The sequence below is a fragment of the Astyanax mexicanus genome, chromosome 10 (assembly GCF_023375975.1).
Source record: "Astyanax mexicanus isolate ESR-SI-001 chromosome 10, AstMex3_surface, whole genome shotgun sequence".
NCBI classification, from domain to species: domain Eukaryota; kingdom Metazoa; phylum Chordata; class Actinopteri; order Characiformes; family Acestrorhamphidae; genus Astyanax; species Astyanax mexicanus.
Genome location: NC_064417.1, coordinates 38,021,604 through 38,043,571, shown reverse-complemented (window position 1 = coordinate 38,043,571; position 21,968 = coordinate 38,021,604). Strand labels below are relative to the sequence as shown.

At 40.0% G+C, this 21,968-nt stretch overlaps 1 protein-coding gene and 1 long non-coding RNA gene across 2 annotated transcripts in view; one reads left to right on the top strand and one right to left on the bottom strand.

The window, feature by feature from the left end:
• Positions 1 to 21,968, bottom strand: part of LOC103046144 (uncharacterized) — a 99,823-nt gene that overhangs the window by 6,551 nt on the left and 71,304 nt on the right. Inside the window, exons 4-5 of the long non-coding RNA XR_002651818.2 lie at positions 10,517 to 10,640; positions 7,258 to 7,327 (exon numbers count right to left, since the gene is read on the bottom strand). This is a non-coding gene — a long non-coding RNA (uncharacterized LOC103046144). The remainder of the gene's footprint in view (positions 1 to 7,257; positions 7,328 to 10,516; positions 10,641 to 21,968) is intronic.
• The window catches only part of slit3 (slit homolog 3 (Drosophila)), a 228,618-nt gene that overhangs the window by 184,244 nt on the left and 22,406 nt on the right, over positions 1 to 21,968 (top strand). The window contains exons 19-28 of the mRNA XM_022684066.2: positions 3,714 to 3,877; positions 7,917 to 8,052; positions 9,109 to 9,177; positions 9,408 to 9,479; positions 10,546 to 10,617; positions 12,580 to 12,651; positions 13,546 to 13,709; positions 14,542 to 14,666; positions 18,184 to 18,281; positions 20,106 to 20,245. Coding sequence (XP_022539787.2) covers positions 3,714 to 3,877; positions 7,917 to 8,052; positions 9,109 to 9,177; positions 9,408 to 9,479; positions 10,546 to 10,617; positions 12,580 to 12,651; positions 13,546 to 13,709; positions 14,542 to 14,666; positions 18,184 to 18,281; positions 20,106 to 20,245 — 1,112 coding nt within the window. The remainder of the gene's footprint in view (positions 1 to 3,713; positions 3,878 to 7,916; positions 8,053 to 9,108; positions 9,178 to 9,407; positions 9,480 to 10,545; positions 10,618 to 12,579; positions 12,652 to 13,545; positions 13,710 to 14,541; positions 14,667 to 18,183; positions 18,282 to 20,105; positions 20,246 to 21,968) is intronic.

Here is a 21,968-nt window from a genome sequence, read left to right as displayed (position 1 = left end):
GAGATGTAACACATTTGAAGGCGCCTGGGCCTGCGGGCCAGAGATAATGCAGAGTAATCAAGAGAGAAACACTAAACAGACGGAGCGGCAAAATGCCCTGAATTATTCAGACTGCCTTCAGGTACAACTTCTTTAAACGTAGAGATGATGTGAATTACAGCATCTGGCAGCTAAGCTCTGTGCGCTGGTGTGTGTGTGTGTGTCTGTGTCTGTGTGTGTGTAAGTGTGTGTGCGTGTTAGCATGTGTATGTTGGCTTTCTTTTTTAATGTATAGCAAGGGATTGGAAACAAGGATGCCCTTTTAATTACTGGACTGGGATGGAGTGTGTGCGTGCATGTGTGTGTGTGTTTAGGAGAAATCTTAACATTCATCCTCTCTCTCTTTCTCTCTCATTTTACCTTGTCTACCTCTCTCTGTTACTTTGTCTTTGTCTCACTGTCTTGCTTGTTTCTATTCCCTTTTTCTCCTGTTATTCCTTACTCTCATATTTCTCTCACTTTTTCATTTTCTTCTATTACCTTCTCACACTCTCTATCCTATTACTTTATCCTTACTTTCTCTCTTCTTTTCTTATTACTCTCTACTTCTCTCTCTTTCTGTCTCATTCTTTCATTGTCTTTCATCCTCTCTTTTTTACTCTTTCTGTCTCTCTCTCTCTTATGACTGTTTTTCTTTGTTATCTCATTTTCTCACCTATTTGTCTCTCTCACTTTCTCTCATATTACATTGTCTGTCTCTTTTCTTTTATTTTGCCTCCCTCACTCTTTTTCGCTCTCTTTCTGTCTTATTACTTTGTCTCTCATTCTCTCTTTTACTATCACCCTCTTTATCTATCATATTGCATTGTCTTATTCTGTCTTGACTGGTCTCTTTCACTTTTTCTTATTACTTTATGCTACTTATTACTTTGTCTTTGCTCTCTTTCTCTCTCTTTCTTTTTTTCTGTTCTATTACTCTCTCTCCCTCTCTCCTCTTACTCGATTTTCACGTATACTCTATCATTCTCTCTGTCCCTCTCTCTCTCTCCTTGTTTCTCTATGTAGCGCTTAAGCTGTCTAACAGTCTTTCAGATGCTTTTCTCTCTATATCTCTCTTTTTCCCTTTTATCATTGCTATCACTCCTATCTCAGTTTACTCCACCCCTTTCTTCCTCTCCTGTATATATCTTGTTGTCTCACTTTTATCTTTCACTTTATGTACAGTATTTCTCTCTCTCTCTGTATTTTTAGCTGCTCAGTTTTGGAGTGGGGCCATCTCCGTCAGCCGCAGGGTAATTAGAGAGCTGGCACCAAAAAGAGAGAGAGACAGAGGGGTAGTTCAGAAAAGAGAGAGAGAGAGAGAGAGAACGAGTGAGAGAGATGTCCAGCTGTTCTGTCACTGTGCCTCTGCAGGAAGAGCTTTGGTCAGTCTGTCTGTCCACCCTCAGGCCACTCCTGCATGTGAGCTACGTGATGCTGGCTGCAGAACATCAGCAGAAAAGGTTACCGGACCAGTGGGAGCGCACATGGAGGTCACAGGTTATTCTTCTGCTGCTCGGATTGGTGATTAGTGCAGCAGAAACAGCTATTTACATCTCTCCTTTTTTAGCGGCTCATTATTAGCATTAGCTCATTACTAGCGAATTGTTCCAGGCTGTCCCGAGGCTTTTGTTTATTTTCTTCATGCTTTCTCCATCTGCCTTCAGCACGCTGGAGAATGACAGAATGGGCTTCTCTCTCTCTCTCTTTCTCTCTTTCTCCTCGCACTTTCTCTGAAGATAATGAACCCATTTGATGCTTTGTTGTTTATGGAGCGTCGTGTGAATAATTAAAGGCAAACACATGGCGGGACAGAGCGGGTACCTCCGCACGCCGCTGCCTGCGAGCTCTGGGGCATCACTTGGCAGTGCATTGGAAGGTCAGCTTGTTTAATGAATCTATGCTGAGGGCTGTAGCAAAAACAGCGGATTATCTGAGAGACTTCACCGTTCACCACGTTCACCACATTCACCACATTCACCATGCCTGAGCAAAGCCAGGAGTAGTGGTCCACCTCCAACAGAGGTTCTCTAACTGTATCAGTCAGCTGCACCCGGCACCTAGCCCCCATCAGCCCCTCACTCACAGCCCTGCTGACTCATGGCCGGCGAGGCCTTCTGCTCAAGGCTAACTTTTATGATTTAGGTCCCTGCTCCACTAGGTGAACTTTCCCAGCTCCGAGAGAATACATGAAAAATGGGTCAATAACTTGGTTGTGAAGGCTCCACTCCTGTGGTCCATTTAGCGGACTGGGGGGATGGATTTTAGAGCCTGCCTCAGCCCAGATGTGATAAAAAATATATCTCTGTCTCATGTTTCTGCCCTCTCCTTACGTTCAGTTGCTCTCCAGCTGAATATAAGTCAAAAATATCTTTAGGGCAAAGTTATGGGTTTTGAGGTCAAGAGTGCGTAAAACAATTATTCAGTAAAGTTGATTAGTGTACAGCTGGGGTAGTGACAAAAATGATTTTTTTTAGTTAATGTCAATATAACTTTACTTTAAAGAAACAAAACTCAGATGCACTATAATGTAGGGCTTAATCTTGATACTCTTATATATGAGCAATTCTCAATCACGACTTAAGAGTTATTGCTTTTATATTAAACACGACACAAACATAACATGCTTGTATTTCAGTTAAGGAAAAGTGTAAAATATTAAATCTCTGCTATATAAAAGAGGTTTTTACAGGTTTCAGAACAAAGCAAATGTCTTTCTACTGAGATTCCCTCTGGCAGCTTTTATATGTAAAGATAGTACAATCTCCATTATCCCATTTTGAAAATCGCATTAAAACAGTCATTTAATAAATCAAATTAATTTAATTTCAACTAATTTAAATAAAACTTTTGTGTTAGTTTTCAGTTGCTCCAGACAACTGGTACAAATGTCTAAGCATCTCTCATTTTATCTGTCTAGAGTGCATCTTTTTTCAGATGTGGCTATAAAACCTTCTCAAATATTACAAACATATCTGTTTCATGAGGCAAAGTTAGTAAGAACAGTGGCATGGCAGTCAGTTAGCTTTAGCTCAGTTGTGGGTTTAGCTCTGCTGCTAAGCAAACCAGTTGTAATTATCAATAATATTCCCAAAAGTAAGAGACCACTTCAGTTTCTATTTATAGGTTTATGTTTAAGTAAAATGAACATTGTTGTTTTATTTTATAAACTACGGACAACATTTCTCCCAAATTCCACATAAACATTTTGTCATATAGACAATTTATTTGCAGAAAATGAGAAATGGAGATAACAAAAAAGATCTTCAAATAATGCAAAGAAAACATGTTTATATTCATAAAGTTTTAAAAGTTCAGAAATCAGTATTTGGTGGAATTACCCTGGTTTTTAATCACAGTTTTCATTTCTTGGCATGTTCTCCTCCACCAGTCTTACACACTGCTTTTGGATAACTTTATGCCACTCCTGGTGCAAAAATTCAAGCAGTTCAGTTTGGTTTGATGGCTTGTGATCATCCATCTCCCTCTTGATTATATTCCAAAGGTTTTCAATTTGTTAAAATCAAAGAAACTCATAATTTTTAAGTGGTCTCCTATTTTTTTCCAGAGCTGTAAATTAATTTAAAAAATAACAAAAAACTTAACATGCTTCTTTATTACACCATTTCCAAAAGACCACCAAGAACTTAAAGCTCCTTCAGTGCCTGAATCTGTTTCCTCCTCTCTATTTGCAGAAACCTGCTGTCCAACCCCTACGTGTGTGACTGTCACCTGGCCTGGCTGGGGCTGTGGCTGAAGAAGACGCGGGTGGTGAGCGGAAACCCTCGCTGCCAGAGACCCGCCTTCCTGAAGGAGATTCCCATACAGGACGTGGCTGCGCCGGACTTCACCTGCGATGGTATGCAGATGTTTCTCTATGTTCTCTAGGCCTCATTGTGAGTTTACTCTGCTGATGGATCCGTCCATCTGTACATACCTCTGTCTGACTGTGTACACAGATGGGAAAATCGATCTATACTGTACGTGCACGCAAACACGCACTTTCACTATTGGTCCAGCATCTGCACACCTGACTCAGATTCAGCCTGGCTCAAATCCAAACCACATGAAGACCATTTTGATGGTAGTTAATGATTCAAAGCCCAGTAGACTTTACTGTGAGTGAGTGGAGTTCAGCTGCTATGAGTTTGCACTACTATAGAACAGGCAGGTCATGTGTGTTCACTGCTTTAATACACTTGGTTAAATGTTTTCTTTGGTTTGGTTTGTGATGATGACTTGTAAGCATCACACATAAAACACTGTGACAGTATTAGTGACAGTGCTGCTGTGGGAATAATGACAAAACCCCTGCATTTCATTCCCCTTGTCTTGATGTCAGCACTCAAACTTATTAGTGGTTTAATCCAACTTTGGAAGAAGAGAGTTCCATAGATGTGCTTTTAACAGTAGTTTAGAAAAGAAAAGTGTGTTTTTATTTTTACACAAGCTACTCTTTATACAACGGTAGACATTGTGATCATAAATATGAATAGTTTTGCAGCTCATACCCAAATATTATACAATAGATCTTTGGTTGTGTAACCAATCCTTTTTACACTCCAAAATACAAATTGTTTCATTGCAACTTTTGCCAGTTTGACAGACTTTACTTTGCATATTGCCACTGTCATGCAAAAGCATTGTATCTTTAAAATAATAAAAATAATTTTAGTTACCAGTTGCAGGTGAGTCAGATCTAGTTTAAGCGTAAACTGCCCCTACATTTAAGACTAAAATTAAAAAATCACATAGGTGGCTGATCATTCCTTTTTGTTGTTTCATTTTAACTTTTGCCAAAGTTGGAAAGACTATACATGTGTGCAAAAATCTTATTCAGCCTGATAAAAGATTATTAATAATTCCAGTAGTCAGTTCCACCAACTATCTTAAAGTCTGATTGCAGCCTAGTTTAGATGTAACTTTCCCTACATTTAAGTCTAAAATCACTTATGTGGCTGATCATTTTATGCAGTTGGAGATTATGCAGAAAAATTAGCTCTACCTCTATTTGTATTGGCTAAAAAGTTCACTGTGACAAATTACATTCTTCAGTTCAGTAAAACAAATTTAATTTATATTCATGTCTCTGCTTTAATCAGCCTCTTACCTCCTGACTGAAGATTTACCGCAAAATACAGACAGAAAATTAGAAGCTCTTAAAATCTCAGTGGACAGTGAGGGCACTGCATGTTAATGATCGTGACCGGCAGTATCTGGCTAGAACTGTCCATGCTAACAGAGCTGACAACAAATCCGCAAGAAATCACATCCAGATTCAGTGTAGGAGGCCCTGCACACATATCCCATATATCAGTTAAGTGTAGTGTTCTGTAGCTTCAATGAGACATGGCAAAAATCATGGGACGACTCCCCAGTGGCCTATCAGTGAATAAAAGTGCTTTATTGTATACCAGGGCTCTAATTCACAGTGGCTCTGTAAGAAACGACTATGACATCAGCTGCTCTGCTCACTCCTCAGAGTTCCTCTGCTCACATCCAGCCCCTCAGAGAGGGCACGATGAGGCCAAATCAAATCACCGGGCCACTGCGTTATCGCTCATCAGCCGTCGTTTTGCAGGGAAACAGCAGCTATTTCCCCGCAGTGGAGAAGTGGCGGGGTTACTGAGCCCCGCGGCGCTGCTGTAAATTTAAACTGAGAAGAGGAAATGTGGTTTGGCTCCTGTCTGGCGTACGACTCAGCCAGAGCAGGGCCTCGCCATCAAAAGCCCCGGCGTTTCGGGAAAAGCGTCTCTCTCACCGCTCGAGAGGTTCGGGGAACAGGCTGAAGAAAGCCTGCTCAGACACAGAGAGCGCCACACTTTGAAATAAAGAGGCTCAAAGTGAGGCAGCTGAGCCCTGGAAGATAGCCAGCAGTTAGCATTGCGCACACGTTCAGGACCAGCGCTGTGTTTCTGCTGCTTTTGGACAGACTCTGAAGTCCAGGCTGAAAGAGAAAGAGGTGAGCGAGAGGGTCGCTGAGTTTTTCACCTCTTCCTGCCTCTGTTTTTGTCACTAAAAACGTCCAACTTCTTAAGGAGCTCTGAAATTACAACAGTGTTTATAACAGAATACAGATCAACTCATTCACAGCAGCTTTACAGCAAAATGAAGTTCTTCCTTACTCTTTTTCCCTCTCTCTCTCTCTCTCTCTCTCTTTCTCTTTCTGTCTCTGTTTTTTTTCCTTTTCTTCCTCTCTCTGTCTCAATTTATCTTTATCTCTCTATTTTCTGTTTCTCTTTCTGACGCGCTCACCCTCTTTCTCTTTTCTTTCTCTCATTTCTCCCTTTTCTTTCCATCTTACTCACACCCCTTTCTATGTCCTCTCTCATTTCTCACACCCTCTCTTTATTTCTCTCTTTTTGTCTTGCTGACTCTCTCTTCTTTCTTTCATTCTCTCTTTTTTCTCAAACCATTTCTGTCTTGACCTCTCTCTCCCCATGTTCTCTCTCTTTTTTCTATCTTTCTCTAATCATTCCCTGTTCTTTATGTCTTCCCCACCCTTTTGCTTTCTTCCGTTCTTTCATTCTCTCTTTTAATAACCCTTTCTCTATTCTCTCTCTCTTTCTCTCTCTCCCTGTGTTCTCTTTCTCTTCTCCATCTCCATCTTTTTTCTTTTTTCTTTCTTTATATATCTACTTTTATTTCTTTCTCATTTGCTCCTTTTCTCTTTTTTCTGTTTTTTTCTCTTGCACTCACTCTATTTCTCTGTCTCTCTCTGTTCTCCCTGTCTGTCTTTTTTCTCACTTTCTATCAATTCTCTCCTTGTGAAACAAAGTAAGAGCGACAAAGTGAGCCTTTGTCTCTCTTAGTGATCTCTCTCTCTCTCTCTCTCTCTCTCTCTCTCAGGCTGTTATTGTTGGAGTGCTGCTGAGCCTCCATTACGTCTCATTAATGTCTTAATTCGCAGTTTCTTTTTAATCTGGAGCTGGGCTCGGGCTGCTTTGCAGATAGCATCTCTCGGGTGGAGAATGAGAGCAGGAGGGGGGGTGGGGAGGGGAGGCGCTGAGGGCTGCTGGAGGAAAACGGACGCCTGAGCCGGCCAAGAACAATATTTAGTGGACAATCATTAACTCCTGTGTGCTGTTTTGCTTATTAGGAGCAAGTGTTTTGGGTAATGATGGTTGTGTCCCTGCAGCAGCTGGCCGCTGGGCTATTTTGAGACCAGCACTGCTGAAATCAGTTTTGGACCAGTTACCACACACACACACACACACACACACACACACTTTAGCGCACCTGTGGTTTTCACTGCAGCTCTGTTCTTTTTCTCGCTTCCTCTCTTTCCTGCTGTTCCTCATTCTCCCCTCTGTAAAGAATTCATGAATGTCTATATTAAACCTGAGTTAGAGACCCTCGCTCACTCTTTCTCTGTGTGTGTGTGTGAGAGGTCTTGGTAAAGAAGCATTAAAAATTTAACTCTTTCGCTTTCTTACTCTCTCTATCTCTATCTATGCCTTTGTCTTTATCTCCTTTGTCTGTCAGTCTATCTTTGTTTGGCTGTTCATTTTCAGAGCAAAGATGCTATAGTGGCATAAATATTACAAACCATATTATTGCTAAAGGAATGAATGACCCAACAGATACTAAATACCAAAAATTGACATAAGAAAGATAGATTGTTACATCAGACAAATGTTAAAAAAGTGTGAAAAATGAAATCAGTTTGACGTCAAAACTCAACATTGCAGAGTGGTTAAATTTTAAAAGTGATATTAATGCATATTAAACATTAACACTTTCAAAATTCATGGTTATTTGCAGGATTAATATATTCATTTATAAAATTAGTTTTTAATATCTTGTTGTTGTTGTTTGGATATGACAAAGTATATGATGCTTTGGTGTGTCATGCTATCTTTCTCATGTTCTCTATCTTCTTTACTCTCTCTAAACAGGTGTAGAAGAGAATGCCTGTTTGCCATCAGTCCCTCGCTGTCCAGACCCTTGCACATGCTCAGATACAGTGGTGCGCTGCAGCAACCACGGTCTGCGTTCTCTACCCAAGGGCATCCCCAAGGACACCACCGAACTGTGAGCCTGTCTCTCTCTCTCTCCCTGTCATTTCACATGTCATTCTGTCATTTTTGTTTTAATATTTCCCACCACATTTCTGACACCGGTGCCTCGCTGGTACTGAGCTCCATTAGCCGGCAGTGATTCCAGGAATTAGTTTTGCCACAAGCGATACAGTTTTTCCTCAGTCGTCACGCGCTGGCCGATCAGAGTCTGAGTCATTCTGAATTCTGAGAAAAAGCCGTCACAGAGGCAGCTACAGAGAATGGCCTTAAACCTAGTTTTGTCTATTTTTTTAATAAATCTTGCTATACAAAATAATAGCAAAATTTGTATTTATGTACATGTATATTTAATATTTGCTGTGAATGTATTCAAGTACCGTATTTTTCAGACTATAAGACGCACCAGATTATATTATATCAATAAACGTCTATTTCCTGGTCTATTTTCATACACAAGGTGTATTTTTTTTTTAAGTCAAACGAGCGCTGGATGTTTATCTTCACAGATTTATCTCCTGAAAAATGTATTTTTTCAGTTTATTTGGGTGGGTAAATCGCTTCCGTTTATTTACAGTAAGCTTAGACTTACAGATTTCCACTAGGGTGCAATGCCGCCCGATAGCTCTACACTGAGGAACCCTTGAGACTCCCATGAGACAACATGCATCTTGCCAATCTTCTGACCACCATCTTGGATTTCTATAAATTGTCTCCCTGTCTCCACACAACCTTGTTTTTTATTGATTGACATGCCTCCACATCAAAATGTAAAAGTTTGCAATTTTTAACTTTCAAAGAAGCATCTTTTTCAGCATAAAGGCATCTTTCTTGTCCAGCATATCAAATAACGTGTCCTAACTGAAACACTCTGACATGCTAACACAACTTATGCCTACAACTTTTATACAAACATAAATACTTCAACCTCTGTCTCATCAGCTTTGTAGTGGTTCTTAGTTTCAACCAAGTTTCACATTTATAAATTATAATAGACACCTGACATCCCTTCTGTGGTACTTTAACAATGTAAAAGCAGCAGTGGGTTAAATATTTGTCTCTCATTTCTCAGATACCTGGAGGGCAACATGCTGACATCAGTTCCCAAAGAGCTGTCCAGTCTGAAGCAGCTCTCACTTGTGTACGTATTTCCACCTTCTTCATTTCATAGCTCAGCAACAGCACTGTAGTATTCTTATTATACTGTAGTGGGTGAATACTAATTCTGTAAATGGTAGTAAACTATTACACTGTCTTCTGTCTATTTGGATGTTTTGTTTGAGGTCTGAGAAAATGACTGTGAGTATTGAAAGCTGCAGTTTGTCAGTGAATTAGGCTAATTGTGTGTATTTATGATCTCCCTGCCCACAGAGACCTGAGTAATAACAGTATCAGCTCCCTGACTCCCTTCATCTTCAGCAACATGACTCAGCTCTCCACACTGTGAGTTTTATACACTTATACACTCATCTGCAAATAAATGAGGTTAGGTTACATTTTTAAGACATTAAGATATTGGCAACACTTTGTCATTTTTAAGCTAATAGCAGAAGGAGTGTGTAACACATTTGTAATGTAACATGACAAGTGTAACGTCTTAGTCTTAGACAGTTTCAGAGTTGTAGAGGTTCCTAATAGTGTTAAGTGGGGGTGGAGTGTTCAAAGCACATCCAATATCATCCCACACATTTTCTATTTGGAGTTGTCCATAGTATAGTATCTTAGTCTTTAATGTAAGCTCTTAAAAACAGCAGTTTGTGGTCGAGCATTGCCCTGTTAGAATAGCACACACCATTTATAGTGTGTTTTCAAAAAAGTTAGAACCTTTGGTTGGAGGATCGTATTAATGTAACTTTCGGCTGTCAAAGTTCCTATAAAGGTAATTAGGGCTATTATTTCAGTAGTCGACTAATCTTCTGCTTGACGTGGGTACGGTTTCTGTTTCTAGCTTTCACTATTGGTTCAAAACGATAGAAACAGCTGAACATAGGATTTAATGTCCTTCAAAAGTCCAGAACATTGTCCTTTGAATATGGAAGGTGCTGATATTTAGCAAGGAAATATGAAATCAGTTGTGATTGGGCATTTTGAAGACGCAGGCTGTGTTTGTGTCCCCAATATTTTGTGTAACATTACTAATTGATGATTAGTCAACAACAAACATTTGAAGTTGACACATTTTTTAAATCAGCATTGTTGATTATATCGAATAATCGTTGCATCCCTAATGGTGATCTGGCATCATACAAATTTGCACCCCACACTCTGACACCAGAACTTTTGTATGTGTGATGCCTGTGATGCCTGAACTGTTGATCTTGGCACTGAACATTAACATTAATGTATCAATAATTAATCATACAATTTATTATACAATTTAATGGATATGTAAATGCAAATTTACTTTCCAATTGATGTGTTATTTATGAACCAGCAAGGGAAGTATAAGTGTGACAGTGCCTAAATTTACTTTCTCTTACTCTCTCTCCCTCTTTTTCCGTCTCTGCAGCATCCTGAGTTATAATCAGATACGATGTGTGCCAGTGCATGCGTTTGATGGACTGCGCTCCCTGCGTCTGCTGTAAGTCCACTTCCTGCTTCCACCTGCGGACACACACACACACACACACACACATAAATACAATCACACACACACATAATCTAGTTTCTATCCCTGCAGCCTGCATTAATAGTCCCAGTTTAAGGGGTGGCTGTGAAACAGAGCAGGTTTAGGAAGGATGGAGAATGATGTCTGGCCTCAGCAGGTTCTCCTCTTTGTAGATGATGAACACAAGCAGTCGTTTTTCCTTTCTTCTCAACTCCAGTTTCACATTAGCTACAGCCTGGAGGTTATCAGCTGAGCAGAAGCCCTACAGCAGCTACACCAGAAAGGCCTTTCATCTTTTACAGAATTACCTGGCTACTGTTTGATTAAGTAATAATCTCATATTTTGTTCAATTACAGCACAAGCTGAAAGAGCTGTGACATTAAGGGGTTAAACTGAATATTGTCCAGCTCTCTTTAGTCAGCCACCCATCACTCTCACTTGTTCATTTCCCAGAATGCCCCTGGGACATTGCTGGCCTCAGCGGTGGTGGTCTGTCTGGGCACACCGGCTGATTACTGCTAGACTGACACGACGCTGCTGTGTGAGCGTGTGTGTTGGTGGGGTGTTCAGACCAGGCGGGTACAATCAGCAGAAACCGCTGACACATCACACAATGAAGTCTCAGTGCAGGTCTGGAGGTTCCTCAAGACCAGGGGTTAAAGGGGGCAGGAGCACCAGAGTGAAAGTGCATTCATTTTGAATTATGTAAACATCGTGTAAACTTGAGAACCAAAATGTTACCTTTATTAAAATGCTAAACTAATTATTAGTGAAATTCATTTAAACATTAGTTAAATATAGTATACACTATGATCAAGAGATTGCCAGTTCGAATCCTGTTCATGTAGCTTGCCATCGGCTACAGGAGCCCTGAGAGAGCACAATTGGCCTTGCTCCCTCTGGGTGGGTAGATGGTGCTCTCTCTCTTAGAAGGCGTCTGTGAGCTGATGTATCTGAACCGAGTCGTTGCGCTTTCCTCCGATCGTGCTGTGATGCTACTCAGCATTGCTGCATCAGCAGAAGTTCAAAAAAGACGCAGTGGCTGACTTCACATGTATCTGAGGAGGCATGTGCTAATCTTCATCCTCCTGGTGTTGGGGCATCACTAGTGATAGGGGAAGTCCTAAGGAGTGGGCTGGTTAATTGGCTGTGTAAATTGGGAGAAAATGGGATAAAAATTAGAATTTAAAACTAAATATCATTAGTTAAATGTGTTAAATACAGCTAAATTCATATTTATAGTATTGTCTGTTTGCATGGACAGTTTTAGCGAGATTCTGCCAGTCATGATCATTTGCACCCACGGCACTGTCCACTGTGGGCGGTAACGCCTTCTATGACCTATTCCTGGTATTTAGGTGACACTAAGATTTGAGAAATGTTAAATGCTCGCACAAGTCCACCAAACTTCGAACAAGAACTATTCCATCCACCTGGCACCCAGTATGAGGTTTCACTTGATCTCCAATTCTTTACGTCACTTTGCATTTAACTTCAGCCACTGTTACAGTATATATAGATTTAAAATGGTCGATTACAATTTCATGTGGGCAGTGGAATGTTTGATGGTGGGTCAAGTGGGCCACGAGTGCTAAATAATCCCTGTGCTAACTGGCTGTTGCTAAAAGCACTCAAAATCCACACAAGCACCGGGCAAACTGTGCCGGATTTTAAATGGAAACATTAAAACAGTGGTTTTATTTATAGTTCCAAGATAGCAGTGCTCGGAAATGCATTATCAGCATACAGTAGATGAAGAGCAAGCATTCCTAAGTGACATTAATTCCTATGTAAACTGTAGCCCAAATCAGAAACTGCTAAAGCTAATTCATGCTCCTAAAACATCTCACTATTTCTCACCCCTAAACAATAAAACCCTCTTCAGAGTGTTTCATATGCTTGTTTTCAAATTTCTGCTCTTTCTTCTCTTCCAGGACCCTCCACGGCAACGACCTTTCAACTATTCCAGAGGGAGCCTTCAACCACTTGACGTCTCTGTCTCATCTGTAAGTGTGTGAGCTTCTCTCTCCTTTTCTCTCTCTCTCTCTCTCCTTTTCTCTCTCGCTCTCTGACTCACCCTCTCTCTCTACCCTCCCTATTAATGACAGGCTCCCAGCGTCAGTCTCTCAGACTCACTCTGCTTTTTATGATCTATGGAGGTTTGACTTCATTACCGGGTGCAACCTGGGCCCAGCGCGAGAGAGAAAGAGAGAGAGGGAAAGGGAGAGAGAGCGAGAGCAGTTTTCCTAAAGAGCCGCCCTGAGCTTGGAGCTTTGAGACAGGGCCCCACAGGAAATCTTTGTAAATTTTATTACAGCTAAAAGGCATCCATCAATGAGGGCTTATGACTGTTTTGTTTCTTTCGCTCTCTTGCGCTCCCTCCCTCACTCGCTCTCTCTCTCTCGCTCTGCCTCCGCCTGTAGTTCCTGCCGCCAGTTGTAAGTGGAGTGACTGTAGAGCTACTGTGAAAGGAGCTGTCACTGAAAGGTTCCTCTTTAGGGATAAGGACCCTCTGTTTGATTAGAGAGAGAATAGAAGGAAGTGCAGTTGCTTTTGCTTTCGCAGATGAAGAGGCTGCCGTTGTGTTGTTGAGTAGTATGTGAGTGTGTGTGTGTATATGAATGGAGTTGTGTTTGTGTGAGTCTTCTGATGTGTAGGGCAAAATCTCCTTCATCCTGTATGTGTGTGTGTGTGTTTCAGTGCATACAGAAAAAATCAAGTGCTGTTTATTTAATAAAATTTTTTTCTCTCTTTTTTTAAACTAAAAGAATACATTAGGTTGCATTTGATTTAAAATACTTCAAGATAATAATAATAAATTTAATATATGAATATATTACTATATTTATGACATTAAATAAATAAAAATGTGTGTGTTTGTGTGTGTTTTTGCTTCCTAGGGCTCTGGGTGCTAACCCACTGTACTGTGATTGTGAGCTTCGCTGGCTCTCTCAGTGGGTGAAGGCTGGTTTTAAAGAACCTGGCATTGCCCGCTGTACCGGCCCACCAGACATGGCTGACCGCCTGCTGCTGACCACCCCCCTCAACCGCTTCCAGTGCAAGGGTAAGCCTTTATATCTCTCTCCTTCTCTTTTTCCCTCTCTCTCTTTTACACTCTCTCTCTTTCTGCTTGCAAAATAAACGTACAGATATTCTATGTGTAGTACTAATTAGCTAATTTCTCTCTTTTGCTGTCTCTTTCTCTACCCCTCTCCCTTCCTCACTCGGCCTCTCTCACTCCCTCTTTGAGTTATAGAGTATCCAAGTGCTCTAAGGTTTCAACCTCAAAACCCTTAAAAGCTTATTAGCAGTGCTGGGGGATTGATTAGAGAAAAGATTAAGGGGATTTTTATTTATTTATTTGTGTCGAGGAAGACCTAAAAAGATTTAAAATGGCCTCTGTTACCTCAGAGCAGCTCTTTAACCCTGTATTAACTAACATCTTATCAGCAATACTTGCAGGGACTCTTTCGGATCTGCCCACAGAGTAGCTGACCTGCTTGCTTGTGCACTTTAGGCATGGTACTCTGTATTAAAATGTGAATTTGGAGCTTTTTTTATCAGTACATACAGAAAAACAGGATGCTACCTTTATTGTTGGATTCATTGGAATAGATTCATTGTGAATCATTATTCAAAAACGCAAATTAGAAATTCTAATTTCTGAGGCACCATATGAGTCATATAAACAATAAAGTGATTTTTTTTTTCATTTGCATGCATTAATTACATATTACATATCATATACATCATCAACAACAAACTTAAATCATATCTTGTCGTTCTATATAAAGAAACATTATTAACCACATTATTGTAGGAGAAGACTAGATAGACGCTCACAGTTCTCTCTCTCTCTCTCTCTCTCTCTCTCTCTCTCTCTGTGTTTCATGCAGGTCCTGTGGATTTAAATCTAATGTCCAAGTGCGCCCCCTGTCTGGCCACCCCCTGTCAGAACAATGGGACCTGTGTCAGTGATGTCACCGGATCCTACCACTGCACCTGTCCCTTCGGCTACAAGGTGAGAGATTCACCCCCCACACAGGTACCTCACCGGTTTAGTTCAGCTCAGTCATACCGCAGCACTTACTGTTCCGAGCCCTCTGAGTTATGCATATCATTACCAGAGTGCAAGAGGATTTCCTCATCAATCTTCCTGAGCTCACTCAATATATCGGAGGCTCCTCTACTCATGCATACACAATGCTGCCCGTGTGATCAATGGAGAGACGCTAAGTGTCTAATGCTGTGAACGCACATTTAGACTCCCAATCAGGATGTTTTTTCTGTTAAATTAAACGCATCAACTAACTCCACTTATCTTCACTGTCGGAGGGAAGCCACACATCTCCAAAAAGCAAAGCTACATTTAATATAGAAAGGAGAGGTATTTCTGAGAGTCTGTATAAATGTGGTTGCAGGTTACGGCTGTTCAATAAAGTATATGATTTTATTTTTTGTAAATTTCATCACGCTGATCTATATCTGAGCCAGTATTATACAGTAATATGCAGCACTTCTCGTCAGTTTCTGGGTTTTTCCTCATTTTTAACAATAACAATATGTTTGAGTGATATAATTAAAATAACTATTAAATACAACTTAATCTAGAATCCTGAGTTCCCCACTTGTAAATACAACTCTGGTACTACTTATACCACTTAAATAAGACTACCTTTATAAAGGGTTTCTGAATGGTTTATAAGGGAGTTTATTAATGTATGTTAATTAGGTTACAAATACTTTAGAACCCATTAATAAGCAGTTAATAAATTTATAACAACACATAAAGAGCAAAGGCAACAGTGAGTTGAAAATTTGCAAAATATTGATTCCACACTCAGTTATACTGTATCTTACTTTGTGTTTTCCATCAATCAGAATTAAACTTGTCATGTTAATATATTTGTAAGTATGTTTAACTATTTTTTTTATAAATGTTGGATAAATGTTGAATTAAATGACTAAGCAAACAATGGATCTGACTAAGCAAACAATGGATCACTGTTGCCTTTTCAATTGATGTGTTGTAACTGCTTATCAATGTTTTTTAAGGCATTTATAACCTAATCAATAATAATTAATCATCTAATTTATAAACCTTTTATAAGGGTAGTCTTATTTTAAAGTGGTACTGCAACTTCAATACTTAAACACAATTTCCTACATTTCAACACCACTTAAATGCAGGGTAGATGAAAATGAACATTTTTATATATATATATATATAGTATCTTACTCACACCTAAAGATGTAATAGATGTTTGTAAATTTACCATAAAGTGTTACCTTAGGGGATGATTTGGAAACACAAAACAACCCTGTAAAACTACACAGGCTCAATATTAAAAAACATGGGGGGCTTTTAAGAAGAGGACACACTATGAATATAGCTAGACTCTAAAAGAAAAGAAGGAAGAGGCCATGTGGGTCATGATATTGGGATCTGCCCTGCCCCCAAAAAGTAAGCAGTTTATAGGGTGGAACCACCAAAAATCTAGCACTGTGAGCGAGCAGGAGTATGGCAATATATGAAAAAATAGATTAGGCATATCAGAGTGCACCGAGTGCAGAGAGGTAATGAATGCATGAATAAGACTGTAAAGGGAGAAATGGGTGCAGGTGGATGATTTTATGGAGGTGAAAGAAAGGTGAAAGAGTCTTTGTTCATGTCACGTTTACTGTTGAATTTTTTCCCTAATAGATTAAATTAAGTCAGTAAACAGTAACTGTGAATTAAAATGTGCAGGGGATCTTCAGCGTGGTTAATGTATTGCTAAGCACAATTCAGCAGTAAAGTAATGCATAATTGTAATATATCCAGATCATGCAGCTTTAGTGTGTGTGTGTGCGTGTGTCCCGACTGCTGCATAGAATCATTAGGCTTTTGTTTGGTTATAGGCTTCCTGTCAGTGTTCCTCTGCAGTGGAACAGATAAGAGCTTAACCTCACGCCCTCTACAACACAAAACCAATGGCCTCTCTTTTAATTAAAATCTCTGCACCCAAGGTCAACCCAGGTGTGTGTGTGTGTGTGTCTAAGCATGTGTGTGTGTGTGTATGCGTGTGTTCCTGTGTGTGCCTCAGTGTCTCCTCTATTAGGTTTCGACAGCTTTCACTTGGTTAGCCTTTCTCTCCTTTGCTTGTACTTCCTCTGGGTCTGGATTAATTAAAAAGTGGGAAGAAAATAAAATGGTAAACAGAGAGAGAGTGTGTGTAAGAAAGAGAGTAAAAGCTGTGGAGGAGAGGAAATAAGGGCGGCGGAAGTTTTTGTTTGAAATTGGAATGGGCAGACAGAAAGCGTGAGCCGCAGAGTGTTAAACGGATCTGGATCCATTACTCAGCCCCCATAAACACAATTCCCCCCTGTTCTAGACCGGAATGTGGGACAGGGAAACACAAATCAAGCGTTTGAGCTGACAAGCCTACTGTTTCACGCTTTCAGGAAGAGTATAACACAGTACTACACACTCTAGTTGTGAGAGGAAACGTAAAGAACTCACCAGAGAAATATGAAGGAGGTTGTTTCTAATTTTCTAACATTAATCATCATAGAAAGAATTAATAAAAAAAAAATCCAGCATATTTGAATGCATGGATTAGTTAAAGAGCAATTTATTTTATATGGATTGAGTATCTTGTCATGAGCAAGCTGACCAGTGACTACTGGCAACCTCACAAGAAAACACCTCACAATGTATACCAATGTAGGTATTCCAAAGTTGTTTTTAGAATGTGTTTGTTTACTGGTACCTGTCTCCTCTTACAGTGATTTGGTCTTTATATGAGTTCTATATAGAAATTATTCTCCAGCAGTCCTTTGGGAGCCCCAGATTGTCGTAAACTTGCGATATATAAATACAGCACATAAAAAGGGACCATCTGCGGCTCTTCATCATGTAACAATGGCAGAATGCTTTTTAGTGCTATATAGAGCCATTATAAAAAGGCTGTTAGAGAACGACATACAACAGCTTCTCCTTTATAGAAAAGAACTCTTACCAAAAACCGCACTGGTTTTCCTTTGTGTTTTTATTTGTATGGAGTAATGAAAAAATATTTGATGTTAATAATGTTTTTTTTTTCTTTTTGAAATCTACACCCATATTAAATGTATGTGCATTTGCTTATAAAAAAGAAAAAGGTTTCAAATATCAAGCTATATCTTTAACGTAATATACTTTTCTCAATTAGTACAGATGACACGGTCAGCACCTTATTTCGTAAGATGTAGTGACTCAGAATGTGCTTTACCAAAGGGTTGAGTAAAACAATAAAGTGTAAACCAAAAAATTGTCACAAGGAACACCTATAGAAACACTTTTTATTAGAGTGTAGGCATGAAAGAGACATGAACAAACCAATAAAAAAATGCTCCAAAATAACTTCAATTGACTTCATTTGAAAGATGACAAGGATTTTTTCTTTTTCTGTGATGTTTATTCAGGTTTCTTATTGATTCGCCTTATTGATTGATCAAAAATATATTACAGAGATAAAGGGGATGTCCTCAAAATGTGAATTCTTCTGTTCTTTTAGGGCCGGAACTGCGAAATAGCTGCTAACGCCTGCCTCAGCCAGCCCTGCATCAACGGAGGCACGTGCCACCTGACGCCCGGCCAGGAGGGCCACTTCAGGTACATGTTAGATTTATTTTACTGGTCAAAAAAACATCTCCATTCTGGTGATCTTTAGAAATCTCTAAATGTCTCCTACAATATTTTCTACTAAATGCATCAGTTTTTGATTAGATTTGCCAGAAAGGTTTTATAAAGCAGCAGCCGCTGAGATTCGTTTTACGTCCTTGTAAATTTCCTGCCTTCAGATGCTCCCTGCTTCCTAAATCACCTTGTAACATTTAAACACATGCGGCTTTGCCCTTTACATTCGATTACTGAAGGGCCTCGGCCTCTGCCAGTCCAGACAAACAACAAATAAGCCTGCGTCAGGTTCCACTTGACATTACAAAAAAGCAATGAAACGGCCCTGGAGATCCAATTGGCTGGAGCAGGGTCAGGGTGAGTGTTTGTGGTATAGGTTGGTGTCAGTGGAGGGGGGCGGTAAGTATGATATATAGGCTCTGATGTAGCCGCTGCCCTTTGAGGCGGAGACGTCTCCGAGAGCCGTGGGACGGGGCAGGGCGGGCGTGGGCGCCGGCGGGCGCCGGTGGGCGTGGGCGCTGGTTACCGGGTGAGATAAGTGTTACTGGTCTCTCCCAGAGAGTCACCATGGAGACTCAGCTTTATCCAACTCTCTGCTTCCTTTGAAGCCTCTGCCACTGATGGCGCCAGGCCACAATATAGACAGCAGCTAAAGCAGTTCAGTAGGAGGATATTTCACAGTACGCCAGATCACTCCAGGCTAAGGTGAGGACTGGCCAATAGAAACACTCCTCTGTGCTCCTGCTATTGGACAGGCTTCACCTTCAGCTGTGTAATTAAGAAAGGCAGCTTTGTGAAATATAAACCAGGTAGAAGACTTATTGTGGACGTATGTTAAAGCTGTGAACTGTAATATTATATGACTGTATCGTAACTACACAAATAAATACAGTTCTAATGACTTGTGAATAGATATGGCCGATATGGCCCTAAAATAATATCACAATATTTTTTATGGTATTTTTGATGATAACGACACTTCTGGCAATATGACAAAACACTCAAAACACATTAAAAAAAGATTTTAAGAATATACTACAGCAACAAAATGAAAATGTAATTTTATTTTTGCATACAATATGATATGGCACATCCCTAACTGAGATATTAAAAAATAAAGAATTTTATCAGATTTGTAATAGAAGTCAATGATCCAGAATGTCATGATACTAATAATGCCAAATTAATTAACCCATATATCCAGGATTAAAGTGAAATAAATGACACTGGACAAATATAACCTGTCTCTAGTAGCTATATAATGGAAAAAAATTAATTTTTCTTTTGCTAAAAACAGCAAAAAAGTAGTAGCCTGTACTGCATAGTTTGTATAGAGGTTATCTTCACTGTAGTAGTAGTAGTAGTAGTATTAGTAGAATTGTGTAAATGGTGAAGGCAGAACAAGGTATAGAGGCACTTCATTAATGTAGTATATTAAATGGGTGGTATTGTAAAGACTAAACATTGAGAGATAGAAGTGGAGAGGATAAGGGTACTGGCTGCTGGCCTCATAAGATCTAGCCTCGAAAATATAGGAGTTAGAAGCACATTTCTTTCTTGCTCATAAATAGAAAGAGAATATTGTATAATCGTGTTAATTTGATTACAACTGAATATGATTGTTATAGTGTATATATTCTTGTTTACAAAGAAACCCACTTATGAGAAAAAGCCAAAGAATCAGGCCTGTCAATATGAATGTGAATGTAATCCATTACATTGATGCATTTAAGTAATAGTCCCAAATCAAAATGTCACCAGTAATAACAGCATCCTCTCTCCGTTTCCCGCTCACTCTAGCTGTGTATGCCCACCTGGTTTTGAGGGCCAGCGCTGTGAGGTGAATCCCAACGACTGTGAAGACAATGACTGTGAGAATAACTCCACCTGCGTGGACGGCATCAACAACTACACCTGCGTCTGCCCTCCCAACTACAGAGGTACTGTTCAGACCACCTCAGTGCAGCAGTAGTTGTTTCTTTAATGGCTCTAATGTAGTCATTAGAGCACAGTGTATGGCAATAACAGATCAGCTGCAGCTCTGGATCCCAATCCCATTAACTCAGACCACTTTGTTCCACAGGTAAACCCTGTCCCCTGTGTTATTGTCTTGTTAGCCATTGTAGTTGTACTGCAATGAAGCTGTAACTCTTGCCTTTAGCTACTGCCACAGTTGAGATGGCTTTAAAAAACACTGGAAACAAAAACTGCAAGAGGGCAAAGTCTTCTGAAACGAAACGCGGGCCTTAGCGCTGATTCAGCATTCTAGAGTACAAGCAATATGGAGAAGCTCTGCCATTACTTTCATATTGAATGGCAGGGTGGGGGGGGGATGGGGGGATGGCAGAAGATGAAGAAGAGAAGAGAAGACAAGAGAAGAGAAGAGACAGTTATTTCTGCAGCAAGTCTAGTTGCAGATTCCCCTTGGAACTTGTGCATATAGTGTGTGTGCGTGTTTGCCCATTCTGGTACTAGCTTTGGCCTGGACTCCAAAGCTCCAGGCTTGCCCTCCACACAGCTGCTTGCTGGTGTGTGTGAAGCTGAGCCGAGAGGCAGACGAAGATGGGAAAGCCCAACAGCTTCCTGCCAATTAGGAGTTCTTTTAACGTTTCTTCTGAATCCATCACATGCCCATACCCACCCTCATTTAAAGACAACATTACATCACATGCAGTTAGAAAATTAATTAATGCCATAGATAGGTGTGGAATTAACTTCCTTTGTATGCAATTTATATTCTGTATTAAGACGCTCTAGTCTATACTTTTAGCTTTTGTTTTGTTTCTATAGAAACAAATATCAGATATTATTGAATCCCATGCTAGTCTGAGAGATTCCGCCTTCTCTGGATTTGCCAGGAGTTTTTCCAGATACTGATAAAGCTCCCTGATGCCCACAGATAACCAATAAACAATATTCTGAAAAAGCAGCAGAAGAGAGCAGGCATTGAGGAGGGAAATCTAAAACATACTTTATCCCAGATTGAAAATAGGAGTAAAAATAATTACCATACCATCTTGCTCACTGTTTGAAACAGGGTTAAGGGGCATGTTTATGTGAATTTAATAGTGTCATTTCTTAAGCATAGCAAACATTATCTAAACTAGCTAACAAGCTACTTAGCTGTGCAGTTGCTCTCTTTTGATGTATATATATATATTGGTTCTACATGAGTTTCTGCAGGGTTGTTAGGATGTCTGCTAGTGCTAGTATAGCTTGTACTGGTATAGATAGTATAGCAGTATAGTTATGAACTTGACTCAAAAATAGTGTTTTTGAGCTACAAGTACTATTGGCAAGCATACCAGCCTGCAAAGCATAACAGATCCTCACTTTCAACAGAATTTCTCTACTTGTTTCAATAGGCTACAAGTACAAAATGACTACAGTAATATCAAAAAACACCATCTTTTAATTTTTCTCTGCAATACCTTGCGTAGCTTAAAGTGCAGTTCACAGTGTATGTTTGTGCAAGTGAAAGAAAGAGTGGAAGAAAAGGATATCAGAAGAAAAGCTGCTTGAAAAGCATATTGTGTCTATACTGATATTTTCCTCGGGGGGTTTTATGGTTTAAAGTGAATGTGACGTATCGCTGTAGCTCCCGGTGATCTGTCATGCAGTGCAGTAATGACCTGTCCAGCTTTACTGAGCCTGACATGACTA